This window comes from Podarcis bocagei (genome assembly GCF_964188305.1).
Source record: "Podarcis bocagei genome assembly, chromosome: 7".
Classification (NCBI taxonomy): Eukaryota; Metazoa; Chordata; class Lepidosauria; order Squamata; family Lacertidae; genus Podarcis; species Podarcis bocagei.
The window spans coordinates 76,688,334-76,709,171 of record NC_138132.1 but is presented as its reverse complement, the minus strand read 5'-3'; the positions used below and the strand labels follow the sequence as shown (position 1 = coordinate 76,709,171).

Genomic DNA, 20,838 nt, shown 5'->3' with positions numbered 1-20,838 from the left:
CTCTGGCTATCAGCTTCCTCCTCCTCTTAATTCTTTTGTGTTGCTTCTGAGGAAATAAACAATGAGTGGGATGGTGTCAAAATGGAATGAGTCTGTTTTGCCAGTCATTGGCTCTGGCGCCACCTGCTGTTGGCCTCCCTGTTTTCCAACCCACCAGTCCCAATAGGTGCCAGCTACCACTATCTTACATTGATGCCTCTTTCTAATGCTGCCTGTGTAAAACATTTTTTTTTTAAATGCACAAAATGTAAAATAAAACTACTTCTTCCAAAACCAGGTTTTTGGGCATAGGATGTCTTCTTGATGAGCATCTTTCGAAAGGAGCAGCACCTAGAGGTCTCATTTTGATCTGGCTCCTTCTTTACTGTCACAGCATATAGCTTCTTCTCATCTGGGTTCCTTGCGACGGCCAAGGTTATCCTTGACCCATTCCTGAGCAGAAATGTGAAGGCCTGGAGGAAAAACTGGAGATATTCAGGAAGATACAGGTTGCTTCCCCACCCCTATTGTAAAAATAAAAATGGGAGAAAATCTTTCTCCCCCTCTAAGCTGAGCCTTGCCTTTCTATCTTCTCCAGTGGTGAGTTGCTTGTCCTTCAAATTCTAACAAATTGAGCGCCTCCCCACCCCCCCACCCTGGGTCTCCAGATTGTTTACTTTGCCAGCATGTCTAAATTGGCAATAGCTTAAAACCTTAAGATTGATTCTGAGATTTCACCTGTTTTATTCCAGCTGTCGACAGGAGAATCACAGTTGCACACATAAAAAATGGGACACTCCACATGCACAGTGCAAAAATACTGGACTTTGGAAGGCAAAGAGAACACTTTCCTTACATTTGAAAGAATTGACAAACCGGTAATTTCCAGGTTCACGAGTTGTTCGGAACAACACAAGCCACTATTCAGCTTTGTCATTCAGCTTGCAGAGGATGGAAGGCGTGAAAGATTTTTCTTTCTGCACTGTAAAGAATAACAAATGTGAAAAGCAAGACATTTTTGGCATATGTATGTTGCAGGGGGTGAGGAGGGGGGAATCCTATATTGTTGTGTCAATAAATTATTCTTTCTCCTGCATAGATCACAGAAATGGGACTTTTCTGTACTGGAAGGCACAGTATTGGATACCCCGAGCTGCTTATTCCCTGGCTCAGCTCACACTCCGCTGAATACACTGATCGATTATCCGTGGCTTAACCAAGCCTTCTCATTTCCTGCCTTCCATTACTGCGCTCAATCAAGCTGGCGGTTCTTTGAGGGCTGGCTTGTGCACAGAGATAAGCCATCGTGGCCTGTTTCTATTAGAAAAGCTCTTGTAGATGGAACAGTCATTAGATAACACTAACAGGTTTAAAGGTTGCAGTCTTTGTGTTGGTTTAGGTTAAGAGGACAGGAGCCGAAAGAGGTAGCTTGGCTGCCTTTGAGAGTTGTTCTGTTGGAGGTGCTGCACAGAGCATGTCACACTGACATGCGCAGGGAAATTTAGAGTTCTAGGGTACAGTAAGAGTTCATGCTTTCTAGCAGGAATCTGGGGCAGGGATGATTGCTACACCTGCTCCCATGGGGGCACCCCACCCCACCCCTCTGGCTTTAAGATAAGTCATCAAGGCTTTGCTCCAGATGCCATCATTTTTTTAAAAAAAGAAGTGTGATTCAGTCTCCCAACAGGAGCTAAGGCCCATTGGTTGTGGCCAGGTCCATATCTCAGTGTTTTGGCCCCTTCCTTTGCATGTAAAAGGTCCTACTTCAACCCATGGCATCTCCAGTCAGTGGCGTAGCGTGGGTTCTCAGCACCCGGGGCAAGGCAAGTAATTTGCACCCCCTAACCCGTGGATTTTAGCACTTGAGTCTCTTCCGCGCCCCCCCCAGATGTTGCGCCCGTGCGGCAGGCCCCCCCCTGCACCCCCCATGCTACGCCACTGCTCCCACCACAAGTCTTCAGGACAGCCATCCGAAGGCTGGCGCGGGGAGAAGGTCTCTCCGCCCCACCGCCAGGCTTCGGAGGAGCCTTCCGAAGGCTGGCGGTGGGGCGGAGAGACCTCCTCCCGCCGCCAGGCTTCGGAGCAGCCTTCCGAAGGCTGGCGGTGGGGCGGAGAGACCTCCTCCCGCAGCGACTTGGAGAGGTTCCCGCTTCCTCCAGGGGGGCCGGCCAAACGCGCCCCCCCAAATGTTGCGCCCGGTGCGGCCGGCACCCCTGGCACCCCCCACGCTACGCCACTGTCTCCAGTTCAAAGGCTCAAGTACCTGATGATCAGAAGCACCCTCAGCCCAAGATCCCTGAGAACCGCCAGCCAGCCAGTCCAAGTAGTCCAGAAGTCAAAGCAAGTATTAAGGCAGCTTCCTTTGTTCCTGTTCTGGGGAGCTGTACAATGCAGCAAATCTGGGGAACCTTTGACTCTCCCATTGTTGCTGAACTACAGTTCCCATCACCCCAGACTATTGGCCGTGCTTGCTGGGGGTGATGGGATTTGCAGATTAGCAATATCGGGAGGACCAAAGGTTCCTCACCCCTTTTGTGTGTGGAAGCTGGTGGCCATCTTCTCTGACTTCCATAGCCCCATGAAAGCCCACTTGCTGGAGTAAGAAAGAGCTACAGATGGCAGTCTGGTTCTACATACAGCAGCATTAATGGGGTGAAATGAAGCCATCGTCCCCCATTTCAGCAACCAGTGGAAATCTTGGTTGATTTCTGTGGTGGGGGGAAGTAGGGGGAGAGTTGCCTTGCAGTGAGATTGGAGTCCATCACCTTCTTACTTATTTATTTGCAGTATTTACAGCCTGCTCTTCATTGAATATTTTCAATCCCTGAGTGGGGGGAAAAACAGGGAAAACTATAATATACCAAAAGAAAGAAAGAAAAAAAGACAGAATCCTATAAGCAGGCCCAGTAAGCCACAACATTAACAATTCTCTTATAGTATAAGAGAGAATAGCAATATTGTAAAACATAACATAGTGTAAGATGCCGGTATTTTTAGTAAGATTTGGTTTCTACAAACAGAGAGAGCGAGCGGTACTGTTGCTGTGCTAGAGGAACATTCTCAGCCTGATTTCCATGGTTAAGCCTTTTAAATTAATTGGACACAAAAGAAGCAATCACCAGGACATGATACCTTAAAGGGGCGCTGTGATTTGCAAGAGAAATGCTTCTCTGATATCAGCCGAGAGCAGATTGTGGCAAATTTAGCGCGTCAGCACATTTTTCAGTTGCATCATCTGTCGGGGGATTTAAATGTAACTGGTTATTTTGCGCTTCTGTTGTAAACAGCAAAGGAGGTTTTCATGTGCTGCCTTTCAAATTGTGGGTGTAAAAAAATAAAACGCAAAAACACAACCTCCTGCCATGTTGGCGCAGAGGATGATGTAAAGCGCCAAAGGCAGCGAGTCAGCACAGTGGAACAAACGCTGACCCCTCTGTTTTTTGAGGCTTGGGGTCTATAAATTTGAAGCCGCTATAAATGGTAGATTGTTAGGTCAAACGCTTTCCCTCCGTGCTTGTTCTGCAGAGAGGCTGGGTTCAAACATCCTGCAGAATGAAATGTTGGAGGAAACGGAACTACTTTGCTTGTTGTTGTTTTTGTTGTTGCACAGGTTGTCACAGCCAGGCAAAGTCAGTCCAGTACTTCCTATAACTTTGAGAGATTCCTCTCTTCCACTTACCCTGTTGGTTTTTCAAGGAGAGGAGCCCTGATGAAGCCATAATGGGCTATATGTCCCCCAAAGTGACCTCTAAATAATGTTCATTTTTTAAAAAAATCACATCAAATTATTCATTTTCTAAAGGTGTCAGAGCAGTGTTTCCCCCTTGATAATACACAGTAAGGAAGAAACGTTAATGAAGACAAGGCAGTGTTTAAGGCAGTGTGAGTGCTGTGATTCAACAGCAGTGCGGAAAAGGCACAGGATATTATTAAGGGATACAGAATGCAGATTCCTGAAAATCCTGGCTTTCATTTTGAAAAGAAAAAGTTCCTTCCTAGACCTTATGGCTTCAAAAAGATGCTTGAAAGTGTGTGAGTGTGATGCCTTCTGTAATCTCCAGAAAGCAGAGAGGATGCTAAGTAAGACAGTGTTCCTCATTTAAATTGCAGCTGTTTATGGTAATCATTTGTTCTTTCTCTGTATTTGGTACCCTAAAAATGTCCTAGTTCAGCTCACCATGGCTAAAGTGTGTGTCTTCAAATGACAGATGGTGGTAGATTTTGGGGGTTGCAGTTTGTTCGTGTCTTTCCGCAACAGTACATTCTGTCACCCATCTTTCCATCTTGATACGGATGAGCTGAGATAAACGGAAAGCGGAAGCACAAGTTGCAAGCCCACTAAATGCAGAGGCTGGGATGCTACAAATGAACAAAAAGCCCCAGCAGAAGGAGAGCAAGCAGTGAGCCCGTGGGATAAAGCCCTGCAGGTAGATGAGCATCAGTAGGTATTGTCCAGGGCACACAGAGATTCAGCCGGCTCTGCCGCAGGCGCTCAGAGGGAAGCCAAATGCATTGGCTTCTGATTTGATAAAAGCACAGCCAAAATGAATATTGTGTGGGTTATACGTGCTTGAAAGGAAAGGGCACCCTCCTTCCCCTTCTCCCCAGGCTGTAGTTCCAATCATATTCCAGATCCCTGAACTCCAGCTGTTCCTGTCTTGATTCAGCTGCCAGCTTCTCTTTTGTTTCAGGTAATGATGTAAGGAAATGAGATGGGCACACTGAGAGGAGGCAGGTGGGCAAGCAGTCAGAACTGGGCCTTACATCAAACAAGGGTTTTGCTTGGAGAGGGGTAACAGCACTTTCCCTTTTTCATCTCCCCCAAAATTGCCAGCAAGGGCCCATGTGTTTTGAAATCTATTGTATTCATGTTCACAGATGTTTGCATACAACCATTGTAAGTAGAGATTCGCAAATACTGAAACTGCAACCCAGGGATATTGCTAGGGAATAACTTGTGGGTGTGGGGTCCCAGGTATTTCATGCTGGGCCCTGAATCACCTGCCCATCCACCTCTTTTAATGTTTTCCTTTGTTTACAGCTGGTGTAGGGAACCTTTGGTTCTCCAGATGTTGCTGAATTACAGCTCGCATGATTCCTGGCCGTGGGCTATGCTTGATAGAACTCATAGGAATTTTTGTTCAGCAACGTCTGGAGGGCCAAAAGTTCCTCATATCTGGTTTACATAACTCCTGGTCATGTTGCAGAACATGGTGTCCCAGGCACCTGCCATCTTCGTTTCTTCAGCAACCTAAATTTGGATCTATACATATAAATGAGCACACACAATTTTTGTGTCATGGGCCTTTGTGGGTCTTGAGTCTGTGTGTGTGTTGTGGCAGCAACATGAAAGTCTTTTTGACCAGTGTTGTACCTATCTAGCTCAGTACTGTCTACACTGAATTTCAGATGGGGTCCTCTTCCCCCAGCTGTACTCAGAGATTCTGAGGGCCTTCTGCATACAAAGCCAGGTGCTCAACCTGTGGCTCTTCTTGCTTTAGGCTCTCTTGTAAGATCCAGTGTAGTGCAATAGCCTATTCTGGACAGGGTTGCACTCCCCCTGAAGGCACTGTTATGTAGTTTAAAGGCTCTCCTTGAATCATGGTTGTCACTAGAGGCCCAAGTGGCTTTGGTGGCAAGAGTACCCATGAGTTGGCAATTGCCAGGTCATACTAAAGTTTTGCTGGCTGCCCTTGGTTGTAGATTGTGTTCAGGGTGCTTAAGTTTAAAGTGCTTAACAGCTTGAGCACCAAATATCTGCAAATAACTACTTGTCTCCTATACACCTGCCTATGCCTTGAGATCTGCAGATGAGTCTCTGTGCATAGGCTCCAGGAAGGGCCTGAGGGTTGCATTCTGGGGACTCATGTTTGCAACCGAATATAGTGGAACCTCAGTTTTCAAACATAATCTGTTCCGGAAGACCGTTCCACTTCCAAAATGTTTGAAAACCGAGGAGCAATGGGCGGTCAGCAAAATCCATTGAGAAAAAAGAAAACCACACAGTGGAAGCCATTCAACTTTTGAGTTGCGTTAAAAAATGGAAGCGATTACTACTGGGTTTTCGGCGTTTAGCTTCTGAAACGTTCAGCTTCCAAGACGCTCGAAAACTGAGGTTCCACTGTACTGCATTCGGTTGGCCATGCCCATTTATTTCAACTCCCAAGTTTGACTAGGATTGGAGGCAACCCTGAATTTGGGAACTTTCAGCATACAGAGCACATTCTCAGCCATTGATTCAGCTGTGGCTGGTCCATGGGGTGAAAATGGCGCTGCCTCACCAGCCTCAGTCTGCTTCCAGCCAGCCCTCATCTGCCTGTCTTCTTACTTACAAGGCTGCCTGTCAGTTTCCTTCTCCGAAGTCTCTGGTGTTTCCCTCCTCCAGCAGGGAGGAGGTGGGAGACAAAAAATAGAACTAGCTGCCCCCACCTGTCCTTGCCTCTGGCTCCACCTATCATTGGGCTCCCTGTCTTGCACCCCACACAAGCCACCACTGCACTGATCTATAGTCCCTCCCACTTAATGCAATTATTGGTCCATCCACTCCCAGCCTATTTTCATTGACACTTGCTCTGCAGCCTATCAGGCAAAGGTTTTCCCCAGCAGGGCTAGTTGAGATCCTTTTAAACAGAGGGATTGAAGCCTTCTGCCTGCAGAGCAGGTGTTCTGCCACTGAGCTAGAGTCCCTCCCAAGCGCTCTGCTTTGACTGCAGTTATCTTCATGTTTGCTTAAACCTTTGAAGTGCTGATTTATTTCTCAAGCTTGTGCAGCAAACGTTTTTTCCTTTTCTTTTTTAGCGGTTTGAACTGCTTTTAAAGGACAGGATACCAGGTACATGTGCTTCAGCCATGCTCTAGGAGTCTTACTTGACACAATGCTGCCACTGGCTGGATGTTTTTTGGTATTGCACATGGAGTTTTATCTAAGTCAGTGGTTCTCAAAATCAGCCCCCCCCCCAAAGGATCACTTGAAAATTGGCTGAGTGTCTTGGCGAACTTCTTAATTATCTTTCTACCTTTTATACTAATTGTAACATGCTGTGTTAGAGGCTGTTTGATTCTTATTTCTTATATGCTGCATTTTACTAAATTTAAATTGAAATACAATAAAATACAATAGAAGAAATAGAGGAAGCAATAAAAATACAATCAAAAATCTACATGAATATTTAAAGTGATGGATTTGCCATTAGCTCTCTTCAACCACAAATCCAGAGAAATGCAACAGACTACCTGAATGCAAGTTGCAGACCATTGTCCATGGACAACAGTTTGGGAATCCCTGATTAAGGCTTGAGCCACAAAAATGAATGTTACTTTTGTACACTGGGCAGTTTCTACGCGTAGACTCTATTGTCCATCTGAGGAGATTGCAAAGGGCAGCAGGAGGTTCCCCATCCCTACTTAACTTCACTACAGTGCTTTATGTTTCCTTTTACATATTCTAGAGCAATAGAAAGGTGTGATTTAATTTGTTAAATCTCAGGATGCCCCAAGACACTCTTGATTTGGTTTGGTTTTGTAGGTGGGGAGTAGTCCAGTGAAGAATCTTAAGTGTAAAACTCTCCAAGATGATAACTGAAGCCAGTGATAGCAACAAGGCACCTCTGCACAGAACTAGAAAATGTCTGAAGTGAAATGGATACTTGGTATTTTGATGCTGGCTTTTAAAACATTCATGCAGAAATATCTGAATTTGGAATGTTTTTCACATTCTTCCTTTGCATGACAAGGAGGTTATTTCCCAGGGTGAGAGTTCCTGGACCAAATGAAGCTTAAGGTGAAGGTGCCAACTGTGTAGGCAAGGTTAAGAAGCTGCTGCTTTTTTGGTACAAGCCCCTAATGTAATGTCAGGTGTGTGTACAAATGTTCCCTGCTTATGAGAGTAGTCTTCTGAAGTCTTGATTGTCTGAGAAGCCACTTTCCCCTTAAGTGGGGAGATGCTGTTAAGCGTCAATTCTAGCACCTTTTGACTTCTGATTTTGCTGTACTGATGGGGAAGACAATTTCCTTGCAACTTGTTTCTGCCTCTTTGTGCATCTGCTTAGGGAGTGTGTTGGCTGGCTAACCCAAAGCCCTTGCCCATAACTTCGTTTTTTGTTGCTCCTTTTCAGAGTAAACGGGACCACCTTCTCATGAACGTCAAATGGTACTACCGCCAGTCTGAAGTTCCAGATTCTGTGTACCAGCATTTAGTTCAGGACCGGCATAACGAAAATGGTAAGCTGAGCTCCAGATGTGGTTAGCATCCCTTGCTGCCAGTGATGCTTTTTTCCTGTCTGTCTGTTCATTATAGCAGCATTCTGCCATTCCTTTGGAAAGCCCAGACCAGCTTATATTGGGCTTCTCAGACTGTCTTCCACATGGGCAGTGATCAGGTTGAGACCTACTTAGCTTTAGCAATCTAGGAGAATCACTGTGCTTTCGGACCATTGTCTGAGACATGAGGCAGGCAAGAGGAGACGCCTTGGATTGAGACAGATGTTCTTATTGACTCCAAAAACTCTCCCTCTACCCTGCTGCCCTATTCCCTTCATGCTTTTTCTCACCATATGAGGGCTAGAAATGTATACTTTCAGAAGAAAAGGAATTGCCAGTGTGGTGCCCTATGGGGCAATAGCACCCTTGAGGTTGTCTTCTGGTTTCCACAAAATCTCTAAGGTCTCTCTCTCTCTCAGACCTTGGTCACCAGGAGGTGAGGGTGGCTATTTTCTTCTCAGTTAAGTCAATGGAGATGAAGGAGGAAGTTGGCAGAATGACACTCGTTCCTACTTCCTCTTTCAGCTCTATGTGCTTTTCAAGGCTCAGACTAATTCTGTTGGATCCGATTTCCCCACCAGATTCCTTGGAAGAGTGAAATATGCATGCATGTGGTTCCCCCCACCCCGGTGTCTTGTGGGTGGAGGGGAGTAACCATCAGTGTCCATAGCTCTTGCTCAGAAATCCAGTTGTGCCTATGGGCCTAAAAGGGTGAGCAACCTCTTTATGGGGGGATTCCTTTGCAGGTGGGGGATGGTGGGGAAATTCTCGACTTCAGAGCTATGCCTGCCCCCGCCCCCTCAAAATGTGTACTTTACATCTGAATATCTTTATGTGTCTCTAAACTTCTGCTTTGGTTGCCTTTGCACCTGGGAGTGAGTGGCTGATGTCGATATTTTTGAGGCATCACAGTTGAACTTGTGTGCTTTTCTTTCCACAGATTCTGGGCGTGAGCTGGTTATTACCGACCCAGTGATCAAGAACAGAGAGCTTTTCATTTCGGACTATGTTGACACCTATCATGCTGCTGCCCTCAGGTAAGCTGTCAAGAGTCCATTGCGGAGAAGACTTTGCAACAAGCTCTAGAAAGGCCAAGAATGTTAACTAGGAGAATGTTCTGAACCTCTTTCCATCTATTTTTTTTGAAAAAATGTTTTCATTGCAGATATTGCTAGTCTCCTGATGAAATCTTCCTCTCCCCACCCCCCTTGCCCATATCTAATAATTTTTGTTATCTACAGTAGTTTAGACAGTGACTTAAAGATTTTGCATTGGAGTCTGACTAACAGTGCAATCCTATCCAAGTAAGTCCTATTGAATTCAATTGAGCTTACTCCTTGGTAAGTGTGGTTCGGATTGCAGGCAAAGTGAATTGAACTTGGGTTTCACTGAAATGAATGGGTCAAGTTAGTCACGACTTGGTTACTATTGCAGTCAGTGAGATCTAGTTACAGGTAGGCAGCCGTGTTGGTCTGCCGTAGTTGAAACAAAATAAAAAAATTCCATTCGGTAGCACCTTAGAGACCAACTAAGTTTGTTATTGGTATGAATTTTCGTGTGCATGCACACTTCTTCAGATACCTGAAGTACCAGGTATCTGAAGAAGTGTGCATGCACGCGAAAGCTCATACCAATAACAAACTTAGTTGGTCTCTAAGGTGCTACTGAGTGAGATCTGGGTCACTATTAACTCGATCCATTTATTTTAGTGGATGTAGCCCTCTAATTTTTGTTCTCTCTTCCCATCACGTGTTCTTGCTTATGTTCTTTGGTTTTATTTGATTTTTTGTTTGTTTGATTGTTTTGACTATGTACTGCTTGGGTTGCATGGTGCTGAAAAACAAATTGCTATATTTGGATAGGCCCACAGCACTGGTTCCTCTTTGCTTTTCTGCATTCTACTGAGGTGTGAAGGGAAACTAAGAGAAGCTAGCTGTGCATCTGACATGTGCATAGGTCAGTTTTATGGATATTTGCCAACTTTATGTGTCTGATCCTGCAAACCTTTTTCCCACATGCGTACATGCATCTTGATCATCTGTGTTGGGAATACTCACATCTGACATAGTTGTTGAGAGTTACATGGAAAACTACGGCAATATCTTGGCCAATGCCAAAAGTCCACTTCCTTTATTTGCAGTATTTTTATTTGGAATTTGATTGTGTCCCATGCCCCACGATTGATAGATGTGTGGGCCTGATCTGTATTATTGAGTCTTGTGGAGTAAACTTGGAAAGAAGCTAACATGAAGGAATTGCAGGGCCAGAGTTTTGTTCCTTTTCTATGAGGAATGATCCTGCATAAGAGATTTTAAAACTTGAACAACTCCTGACTTGGAGAAGAAGCTGGAGCCAAATTTATACCTGTCCATAGCAAAAGTGAAGGTTGCACTTGCTGCCATCTTTCTGAATTTCTGCCGTTTATCTTGCCTATTCTTTTTCTCTATCAGCCTCCTGCAACCAACCATCCAGCCTGTGTAAGCCCCCCAAAAGTTTGAGACTTTTTTATTTTTTAAAAAGATGGTCTCTCTGGGCAAGTAGTCCTTGGGAGTATACTTGGAAATTCCCAATCAAAGCAAGTATTGTATAAAACTGTGGGTCTAGAAAACTCACTTGTTTGGCGGTGATGATCATATTAAAGCACGATGTAGCAAAAGATTTGTCATTTGCCCCAAGAGCCATGAGGACTTGGAACTCACTTTTTTTCAAGAGAGAGATAGATAAAGATGAGAGTTCCTTGGGCTTTCAACAATAGCCAGACAGCCACTCCGATGCTGCTGACCCATGCCTTGTGTGGTCTGTCTTTCCCTTCATCCCTGCCCTGGTCTCTCCTCCTTTCCCCCCCTTTGTTGGTTTAACGAGTAAAGACCTAACCATTCATCTTTGGGGAACAAGTCAATGCTTGTGGTGAATTCAAATGAAAATGCTGTTGGCATCATGCATCTCATTTTCAGGCATGCAGGAAGAGCACATGGATATTGTCAAAACGTGAACTGAATGATCTCCCTGCTGATAATGCTCAGATGGTGTTTTAAGTAAAGCCATCTGGAGACATTTTCCCTGTTCAAAGCCACTTTGCTGAAGCTGCTTCCTTCAAGTCAAGTCAGCTGTAACCTCTGCTGTAGGGGAGGGAAACAGACCTTTTGATTTGACTTATTACAGAGCTGTTGTTTTCTAAGATAAACCTGGCAAATTCCGCTCACTCGCTGTAATCTTCTCCAGAATACCAGAGTGCTTTTTATATCTCAAGGAAGCTGACTTTTTAGTCTGAAATTGGCATGCTGAGAGGAGAGCGCAAGCTAATGTGAGCTGAGCTGGATTGATGGTGTCGGGCTTGAAAATTTAATTGTCGGCTCATATGCTCAGGAAGGGGTTTGTATGTGTGTAATTTTCCCTGAGGATCTTTCACAGCAGTCCTCCTGTGTTGTCATTGGCTCTTATTCTTGCAAAGTTACAGGGAAGATTATCAGGAGGGTGATAACAGTGGGAGGAAAATCTTTTTAATTTATTTGCGCTGAGCGTTCTTCAAAGGTGATGATCTTCAGTCAACACCTGTGACCCTCCTCTGGGACATCTAACCACATCATCTGGTTTTAGCCACATGGTGACTAGGGAAAGAGCATTTTGGTTTGTGGTGCCCTCCTCAGTCAGGCTCACTTGGTGCCAACATGGTTGCCATATTGGTGCCAGGCCTTTTTATTTACTCGGGCATTTCAGCGTGTACAGTGGTACGTCAGGTTACAGACACTTCAGGTTACGCAATTTCGGGTTTCGCACTGCGCCAAACCTGGAAGTACTGGAACGGATTACTTCTGGGTTTCGGCACTCGTACATTTACAGAAGCGCGAATCACAATCCACACGTGCGGCGCTGCGGGTTGCGAACTTGCCTCCTGCGCGGATCACATTCACAACCCGAGGTTCCACTGTAATATAAGTTGCCTTGATGATGCTTTAATCCATTCTTCTGCATTTAATGGCTTTGTTTGCCTTTCTTTATTGAGAAATTTTGGGAGCCTCATTTTAAAAAAGAAAAGGAAAGTCCTGTTGGATCTGATGAAAGGCCCATGAATTCCAGTATCTTCTTTCCCACAATGGCCAGTGAGGTGCCTCCTGGGAAGCCCTCAAGCAGGGCATCTCCTGCTATTGCTCCCCAGCCTCTGGCATTCAGTGTCACACCACTCCCGAACCTGGAAGTCGCTTTTGCCATCATGGCTCATGGCTCCACTGAAATGAATGGAGACTTAATGTGGCCTTCCAGAGCAAAGCCCTATTGAAATGAATAGGTATTACGCAGCTGCAGTACTCAGGTGTGGCTGCACTCATTTGCCATAAGTACAGTTGCATGGTCAGTCTTCAAGAAAAAAGAGTCATAATACATAATGTGTATGTGTGGTGCTTTATCAAGAAGAATGTGTCTGCCTTTGCAGCCTCTCTTATTCTGTCCCCCTGGTCCCTGCAAGGCAGGGCAGGGCAGGGCAGGGCAGGGCAGGGCAGGGGAGCCTCTTAGCCTGCCTGAGGTTTCATTTCAGCCCACAAGGCCTTTTTTCCTAAATCATGCCTACATGTCAATCAGGTGATGTTACTTCAGTGGGCAATCTTGCTTGGTTTGACTGAGCTAGGGGAACTGGCGTGGCCTGCCAAACACTGCAGAGAACAGGACTGCACTCCTGTTCATCACCATGATGCCAGATGATTGGCAGGTGGGTGGCTATGCTCTTCCTCAGTCTTTTTTGCCTGTTGCTGATGGAAGAAACCCCAGTTGAAGAACTTGGAGGCAGCTGGTTCTATGGGACAAAAGAATGTAGCTTAGGTTACACCATTACCCACCCATTCATCTTCCTGATATCCTGCTGAGAGGAGCTTATCATCTAAATCTAAATTTAGCCGGGGCAAGAGAAATGAGAGGCATGAATAGTAAGGGATTAATGTGAGCAAATGTGGTTAATGTACGGCGCGTGTGCGTGTGCGTGTGCGTGAGAGAGAGAGCACTTAAGGGCTTTTAAGCCAACAGCTGAAAGTGAGCTGGGATTTACTGGTGGTGTTCTTGGAGGGGGCTCCTAAGCGAAAAGCGCAAGGAAGGAGAATGGACAGAATCTTCTCCCTTCTTCCAAATCCTTGGGGACACTGCTTTCCCAGGCATGAGGCTGAATAAATAACAAACCTGATAAGAACAAAAGATGAGCCTGCTGGATCAGGCCAGTGGCCCATCTACTCTAGCATCCCATTCTCACAGTGGCCAACCAGAGGTCTTCAAGCAGGACCTGAGCTCAGCCGCTGATCTCCACTCTCTCTGTGGTTTTCAGCAGCTATATCCAGAAGCATCTCTGCCTTTGACTGTGGAGGTAGAACATAGTCATCATCACTAGTAGACATTGATAGCTGGAAGTAAGCTCATTGATAATTTGACAGTATCTGATATTGGTACAATAGCCGATGTTCCTGTATAGAGTTTCAGCGGCTTCAGCCACATTTTGTCTTTTTTATTTTTAGAGTTCTGTATTTGGTGTACCTAGGGTCTCCTCATTTAATGTGCAGATTCCAAGTTCTGCTCTTACTTTGTTTGTTTTTAATGCTTTTCCACATCCTTGGACACAAAGGACCATTAGGAACTGATCTTCAGTTGAACAGGCTTGAATAGCTCCTCTTGAATTTGGAAGGCTCACAGTGACCTATGTTTGAGAACTGTTTCTGTAGGGCCGGAAAGGGGAATTTGTGGCCCTCCAGTTCTTGCTGGACTACAAATCCATCCCTGACCATTGACCATGATGACTGGGATTGATGGGAATTGTAGTCCCAATAACATCTAGAGAAGGACCACATGTTCCCCACTCCCCACTCCTCAAGTCCTACCATGAGGACTAGAAACCTAATAAAATATATCATGATATTCTTTTATTTTAAGCATCTCTGAGAATCAAGGCAGATGGTCTCAGTAACTCCAGACAACCCTCCCCAGTATCATACTTGTTAGATAAAGTATTTTAAGAAGGAAAATATGTTCAATCCTGGTTTCCCACAATTGTTTTCACTTAATATGGGATTATATTCAGCTTGTTCAATACGTCAGAAGATGCATGTGATCTTCTATTTCTTTAACTATGTTCAGTGGTAACAGCACCAGAGGAGGAAAAAGCAGGCCAGTTGCATTTATCAATACCAACAAGAGGTCTTGGTTTTTCCTTTAATTATATAAGCCGTCATCCATGTAGAGAACCTGATCTAATGCCCCTTTTTCTCTCTGTCTTGCAGGGGAAAGTGTAATATCTCCCATTTCTCTGACATATTTGCTGCTAGAGAATTTAAAGCCCGGGTGGATTCCTTTTTCTACATTCTGGGCTACAATCCAGAGACAAGGTGAGTTGTTTGCCTTCCATCTACTAAGAATTCGTAGCATATGCTTTTCTGTAGGGCTATACAAGGTCTCTTACTGAGGTGGAGGATACAGGAGAGGCTGTGCTCTCCTGTTTAGTTCTTTGCTACCCTCCCAGAGGCATGGTGAGCGCTCTGCTTTTTACCTTAATAGGTATAATTCTGCATATTTTTAAAATGTTGTGCTTTACTGATACAGTACTTAGCCTGTTCATTCACATGCTCTGGGTTTATTTTTCCCATTATAAAGAGACATTTGTTCACCAAGGGCTTCTAGCTAATATAATACTGGAATCACATTTGGCCTTGGTTTATAAGGCACTTGCCTGGTGTTGACTACTCTGGTAGCAGGTTTTTTTGCTATCCTTTTGTCTTTGATCCTTTAATTTGGAGATGCCTTTGGCATGCAAGCCATGTGCTTTCTTACTGACCAGTGGCCACACACCCACATTCAGGTTCCATTATCGATCTTGTGGGTCTCTCTCCCCTACCCCATTCCATTGATTGATGATCCAGCTATGGATCCAAAACTTCAGCGAGTTGTCTGGATTCCAGTTCAGTCTCTTGAGCTGCTTAACTGGGTGAGCATCTGCTAATTGCTGCCCAATAGTAGATTTCTGAATATTTCTAACAGAGCCCTCTCAGTCTTCAAGGCATTGATATGTGTGTGTTTGTGTTCCTGTGACGTAAACTCAGAATTGATTCAGGCGTTTGTTTCGACAGTGCTGGTGTTGCCAAGTCCCACCCTGGGTGGCTGCAATAATGGCTAGGATTGGGTCAGCAGGACTGTGTGGTTTATGTATTGGTGCCATCAATCTTTTTAAAGGTGCCACATTGACGATCCAGCCAGTTGAATCTTTATATTCTGTAAAAAAAATAAAAATATCCTGTACATTCTTGGGAGACTCAACTGTTCAGATGGCCTGTGGTGGCAGTCGTGATACAGAGTGAACTTTTATATCAGCCCCTCAGTGGGTGTCCTTTAGTGTACAGCTCTCCTTTGACCTCCATTCCACATTTGTAAAGTGGATAGTTGCACATTGAATTATTGAGCTGATATCAAGTGATTGATTCTTGTGGCTGATACATTGGCTTGCATGCATGCAGAGATTGTCTTCAAGCTCCTCTTCAGGCAGAGCTTCTGAAGCTGGAGCTTCTGTAGTTGTAGAGTCTCATGTGAATGCTCATGTGAGTGCTAAGTTTGTATGTGGGTTTTCTTGGGTGTTTTGCTAGAACCTCACGAGAGATAACTCAGCATGTTGCAAATCTAGCTGTCTCCTCCTCTCCCCAAAGCAGCCAGATTCTTGTTTCTTCTTTATGTTGTACTAAAATTCCTGCCAGGTTGCAGAAAGGAAGCCTGTGCTATAATAATGGACTAGATTTTTTGCTAAAAAGGAAAGTGCCCGCACACACAGACATCTGAAAATCCCTCCTTGCCTGAGTAGAGATGTTATTGATGAGCTCGCTGCTCTCCCAAGAGACCCCACAACATAAAATGGAAGCAAGTTTGAGTCTTGTATATATCTTTGCTTTAACATAAGACCTGCTGAGCAAAGTTTGTTAAGGGAGGGGGAACATCAGGGCTGCTGTATTACTCACCGTCTCACTCTCGGTAATTTGTGCCTTTTGGAAGACTTGGTGGTGGTTGTGCCATTTCTGAGACAAAAATCTGTGCAACAGATGATGGCAAATGGCTCCTTTTCATAAAGCAAGAGCGCATGTCTCCTGTTGGAGGAGTCACAGAGTCAACTCCCCCCCCCCTCTCTCTCTCTGTGTGTGTGTGTGTGTGTGTGTGTGTGTGTGTGTGTGTGTGTGTGTATCGAGAGAGCACAATTTTAAATCTTAAAACAACTTAAAACAATAGCAACAGTACAAAAACCAACTGGGCTAAAGCATTTAGGAGGTGTGATGAAAGAGGAGTGTCCTTAGCAGACACCGAAAAAACAATAGAGATGACCTCTCTGTCTGATATGCAGTGGAAGGGAGTTTGAAAGGATAGGTGCCACCACACAAAAGGCCCTACTCCAGTGTCGTGCAGGATGGACCTCCTGATAGGATGGTATCTGCAGTGGGATATTAACGAACTGCCCTTTAAGAGTCTCATGCTCTACCAACTGAGGTGTGTGGTACTAATCTAGTATTGTTCTTACGGTAACAAGTAAGACTTTGGGTGTGGTGCAGAAAGGCATAACAAGGAGCTCTTCTTTTTTGTGAGAGGCGCTACTTGTAGACCCATTGAAATTTACTGTGCATAATTTAGTCATGCCCATTCCTTTCTATGGGTCTACTCTGATTAACATTGGATATCACCTGGAGCAACTAATAGTATTATATTATTGTTTTCTACTGAATTATTACAGTATTTATTACTTTAATATTGCATGTGTTTTAAAACTTGATGTCACCGGATGCTGCATGCCATCTTGGGGAAATGCACTACTTTTTAAAGCCAGCTAGCAAATTGATTGATTGATTGATCAACCAACAAACAAATAAATGGGAGGAGGCTGGCCTTTTCTCCCTCCTTCTCACTGTGCCTTCTGCTTCCTCAGATTTTGGCTCTGGCTTAAACTAGCACAGCTCACCTCTGGAATTTGCACTTCTAGGCTGGATCTTGGCACAACCATCCACACTCCTATTCTGGCCCTGACGTAGCCCAGACTCAGTTTGACTGTGGGGGTGTCAACAGGCTCGTCTTATGATCAGAGCAAATATTTTAGCTGCTAGCAGCTGCACTATGCAGAAACTGAGATGGCTTGGAAGAGGCTGCCTACCTTGAAAGGGAGCAAATCGCTATCACTTTTGAGATCAGCTAACGCATGGAGCTCCAAAGGTTGGGATTACGGCCGGTAGTGTTTGTGTATGGGTGGTGTCATTAATCAGGACCCTAATTTTGAACGAAGCAGAATATTTTCATCAGTCACTTGCTGCTGCAGCCAACATTCTGTCACATTTCAGTGTGACCAAGAAACTTGAATCAAGGCCCTTTGAAAGAATTGATGGGGATAGTGACTTGAACATAGAAATAATGGCCTGAGGACACTGTGTGTGTGTGTGTGTGTGTGTGTGTGTGTGTGTGTGTGTGTGTGCGCGCGCGCGCACACACACACATAAAAATGCTTTGGAGAAATGCACGTAATTAAATGTCAGCTTCTTCTGAGGGTTCTGCATATTGTTATTCGTGCTGTAGAATATTGCAAATGTGGCTTTGTCTCTAAGGGGTTGCACACGGATGCCACAGTTTTACTTTAAAATGACCCTTTTGTTTTAATTCTACTAGGCGGTCTCTTTTTTTAAAAAAATATGCTGCTGTAGAAATTGGACCCAAAGCCCCCCTGTTAACCCCCCCCATCCCTCTTGGCGTTCATTCCAACTTATAGGCGCAGCAGCATAGAGGCAAACGGCAAATGGAAAAAATGCTGGCATTGGAACTGCCTGGTTTCTCCTGCGTGTTGCTAGTCTCAGATTCCCTCGCGGAGGCCCCTCTTCCCTGCACACTAGCTTGCTAGGGCGAAGCTGAAGCTGCTGTGGCGACAGCAGCCCGCCGTGCCTGTTGGCTGGGCTTTATTTACGGAAACGGCAGGGTCTGAGATTGATTGCGTCATGTGGACGAGGGAGGGGGGGGTCACAGCACATGCTCAGTGCTGTCAGTCTGAGGGCGAAGTTTCTGCGTTCTGCGTGCAGGCTTAGGTCATAGCACAAGCTCAGTGGAAGCTCGCTCAGGTCTATCTGAGACTGCATGGGCCTCCATTTTGAGGAGTTAGAGTAGGGAAAGCCAGGCAGACTTTTCTGTTCTTTTTTCCTTTCCTTCTTTTGGAGTGGCAAGGTCAGGGGAAACAGCTGCACCCACCAGAGCCATGGATGATCCTCTCGGCCCCTTCAGGTAGGCTGACAGCACTCTGGCCTTGCCTCCTCGGGAGTGATGCAGGGTTTTTCCTTTTTGCTTTTTGCCTGCTGTCACAGTGCTTTCGGCAATTTCCCCCCCTCTGGCGGAGTCCTTACTTGCCTGAATTATTGCATGATCTCTTGTAGACGCAGCTGTCTCCGTTCATTGAAATGCATGGAAATCGGTGCTCAGGATTGCATGTTCTTTGGGGGGGGGGGAGAGAAGATCAAATGTAGAAGCCATGCAAACCTGTCTTCTTTACCCCATCTCTCTCCTCCTCCTCCTTAGGCAGTTGAAAATTTCACTTGTAATCTCTCTCTGTCTCTCTGTCTCTTGGCTAGTTGCGGTATCAGAGCCAGCCTGTGCTGCTTTTGCCTGTGGCGCCTGCAGGGAAATATTTGGGCCTCTCAGAGGCAGTGCTGGGGAAGGGTTCAGGGAGGAGGAGGAGGGGTCATAGATCCGTAGCCATTGGCTGCTTTGGAGGAGGGACGGGACTTGCTTTGACAGCCAGTCTTGCTTGTTTTGGCAGGCAGGTGACGAGAGCAAGAGACCCTCCTCCTTTTCTGCAAAGCCCCATCAGCAAGCGGAGCTGCCCATAAGCAACTCTGCTTCCTAAAAAAAAACAACAACCCCAAACATGGTGACTTTGCTGTTAAGGCAGTGGAAAGGCTGGATGCCTGAGGAATGTCTGCTCAGGGTGGGCAACTCGGGGAATTAAGGCCACATAACCGTGAACTTGGGCAAGATAGCGGTGGGCCACCACGGCCATTGCGTTTTCAGTCCTTGGAGATCTGTTTCCATGTTGACTTTTTGGATTACTTTTTGACTTGCAGAGGATTCCAAAAGAATACTATGGTGGTGTGTGGGTATAACAGATTTGTGGGGGCTTTGGACACTCCTGCCCCCCCAGCTGAGACGGGGCCCTAGAAAGCCCCCCCCCAATGCACACACACGTGTGCGTGCGCGCGCACACACACACTGCAGGCAAAGTTGGAAGTGGATGATGCTTGTTTTGTCATTCCTGACTGTATCATTTGGAAGAAGACATGGCAGGCTTTTAAAGAACCCAGGGGGCTCTGCAGGCCACAAACTGAAAAGTGGCCCATTGAAATGAATATTGTAAATAAAGGCATCTGTGCCACGTCCCTGCATTGCCATAGAGGTTGCTAAAGCAAGTTCAGTACATGTGGTGTTAAAGGGTTAAAAGGGCCCTGTCTGCTATTGAATAACTACAACTAAGGATTTATGTTCTGGTGGGTCTTTGGCAAGGGCCTCCTCTGATCTCAGTGAAGTATGCAATTTTGCTAATTTATGTGTTGGGAGCAGGCCAGGAGGATTCAATGGGAAGTTGACAGTTGGCTTTGATGGCTGTTCATTTTCCTCCTGCTCTCTAGTCAGGAGCGCCTTCTTTGAAGGGGCAGACCTGGCCTGTTATGGGCAGAACTGTATGTTTTCTGGGTGAGTATGGGACCTGGCCGCTGAAAAACCATACAAGTTGGTAGGTCTCCCAAGAACTTACCATGGCAATATATGTATAGGAGCAGCACCCACTGAAAGTTGGTAAGGAAAACTAGTGGACCTTCAGCTTGTCTGGACTTGGGTCTTGGGTTGAGCAGTGTCTTGCTTGACCATCTCCAGTCAACACCTCTCTGTACTGTTGCAACTCTGCATTCCCACCTACTTTGCCTCAATGCTCCTCTGTCATCACTTTATTCCACATACTGCAAATTATTTTAATACAGTTTTGAACCACAGTAGCAGAATAAAGTGTGCAATGTACTCAAATACCTGCTTAGCATTGCCGGGGGTACTGATTTGGCTTTCCTTAGCTCAGAATATTGAATTTTGTTTAGCAGGGCACATGCCGACTATTACAGGAGATCATATTAAGAATTCCCACTTTCCGATGCCCCTGTTACCCCCAGTGCATGTTGTGTTTCAATATGGCTCCATGGCAGCATAATCTTAAGATTGTCCTTCCACTGATTCATTCTATCAGGTCACACTGCACCTTCTCACTGTCTTTTGCGTGCTTTCAAACCCATTCCTGTTCTGTGTGGGCAATTTTTGGCATTAGGAAAGCAGAATGTTGGAGTGATTTGGTGCCTGGGCATAATCTGTAGGCACCCTTGTTGAAATTAGGTGGGAGCAGGAACCTTGTTTGTGCCATTTTGAATTCCACAGAAAAAGGTGGCATGCCAGTTTTGCAATCTGCACATTAAACCGTGGTCAGAGCAAGTGCTCCTGTTGACATTCGGTGATGGTTGGGACCATAATGGTAAAGTTAGCTTGTTGGATAGCTTGGGTGAACCCAATGACCATCCTTTTTCTTCTTCTTCTTTT

At 45.4% G+C, this 20,838-nt stretch overlaps 1 protein-coding gene and 1 long non-coding RNA gene across 20 annotated transcripts in view; one reads left to right on the top strand and one right to left on the bottom strand.

Moving 5' to 3' along the window:
* Nucleotides 1-20,838, top strand: part of RERE (arginine-glutamic acid dipeptide repeats) — a 357,369-nt gene that overhangs the window by 188,938 nt on the left and 147,593 nt on the right. For 18 of the 19 annotated variants that reach the window (XM_081201368.1, XM_081201373.1, XM_081201372.1 and 15 more), the window contains 3 exons: nt 8,094-8,199; nt 9,179-9,275; nt 14,490-14,594. In XM_081201368.1, coding sequence (XP_081057494.1) covers nt 8,094-8,199; nt 9,179-9,275; nt 14,490-14,594 — 308 coding nt within the window. Of the gene's footprint in view, nt 1-8,093; nt 8,200-9,178; nt 9,276-14,489; nt 14,595-18,249; nt 18,493-20,838 lie in introns of those variants that run through there. The other variant, XM_081201374.1, reaches the window with a different exon arrangement.
* On the bottom strand, nt 12,231-17,661 carry LOC308591174. The gene is made up of 3 exons (XR_014010024.1): nt 17,384-17,661; nt 16,209-16,334; nt 12,231-13,024 (listed from the first exon to the last, which is right to left on the bottom strand). It is a non-coding gene; the product is annotated as an uncharacterized lncRNA (long non-coding RNA).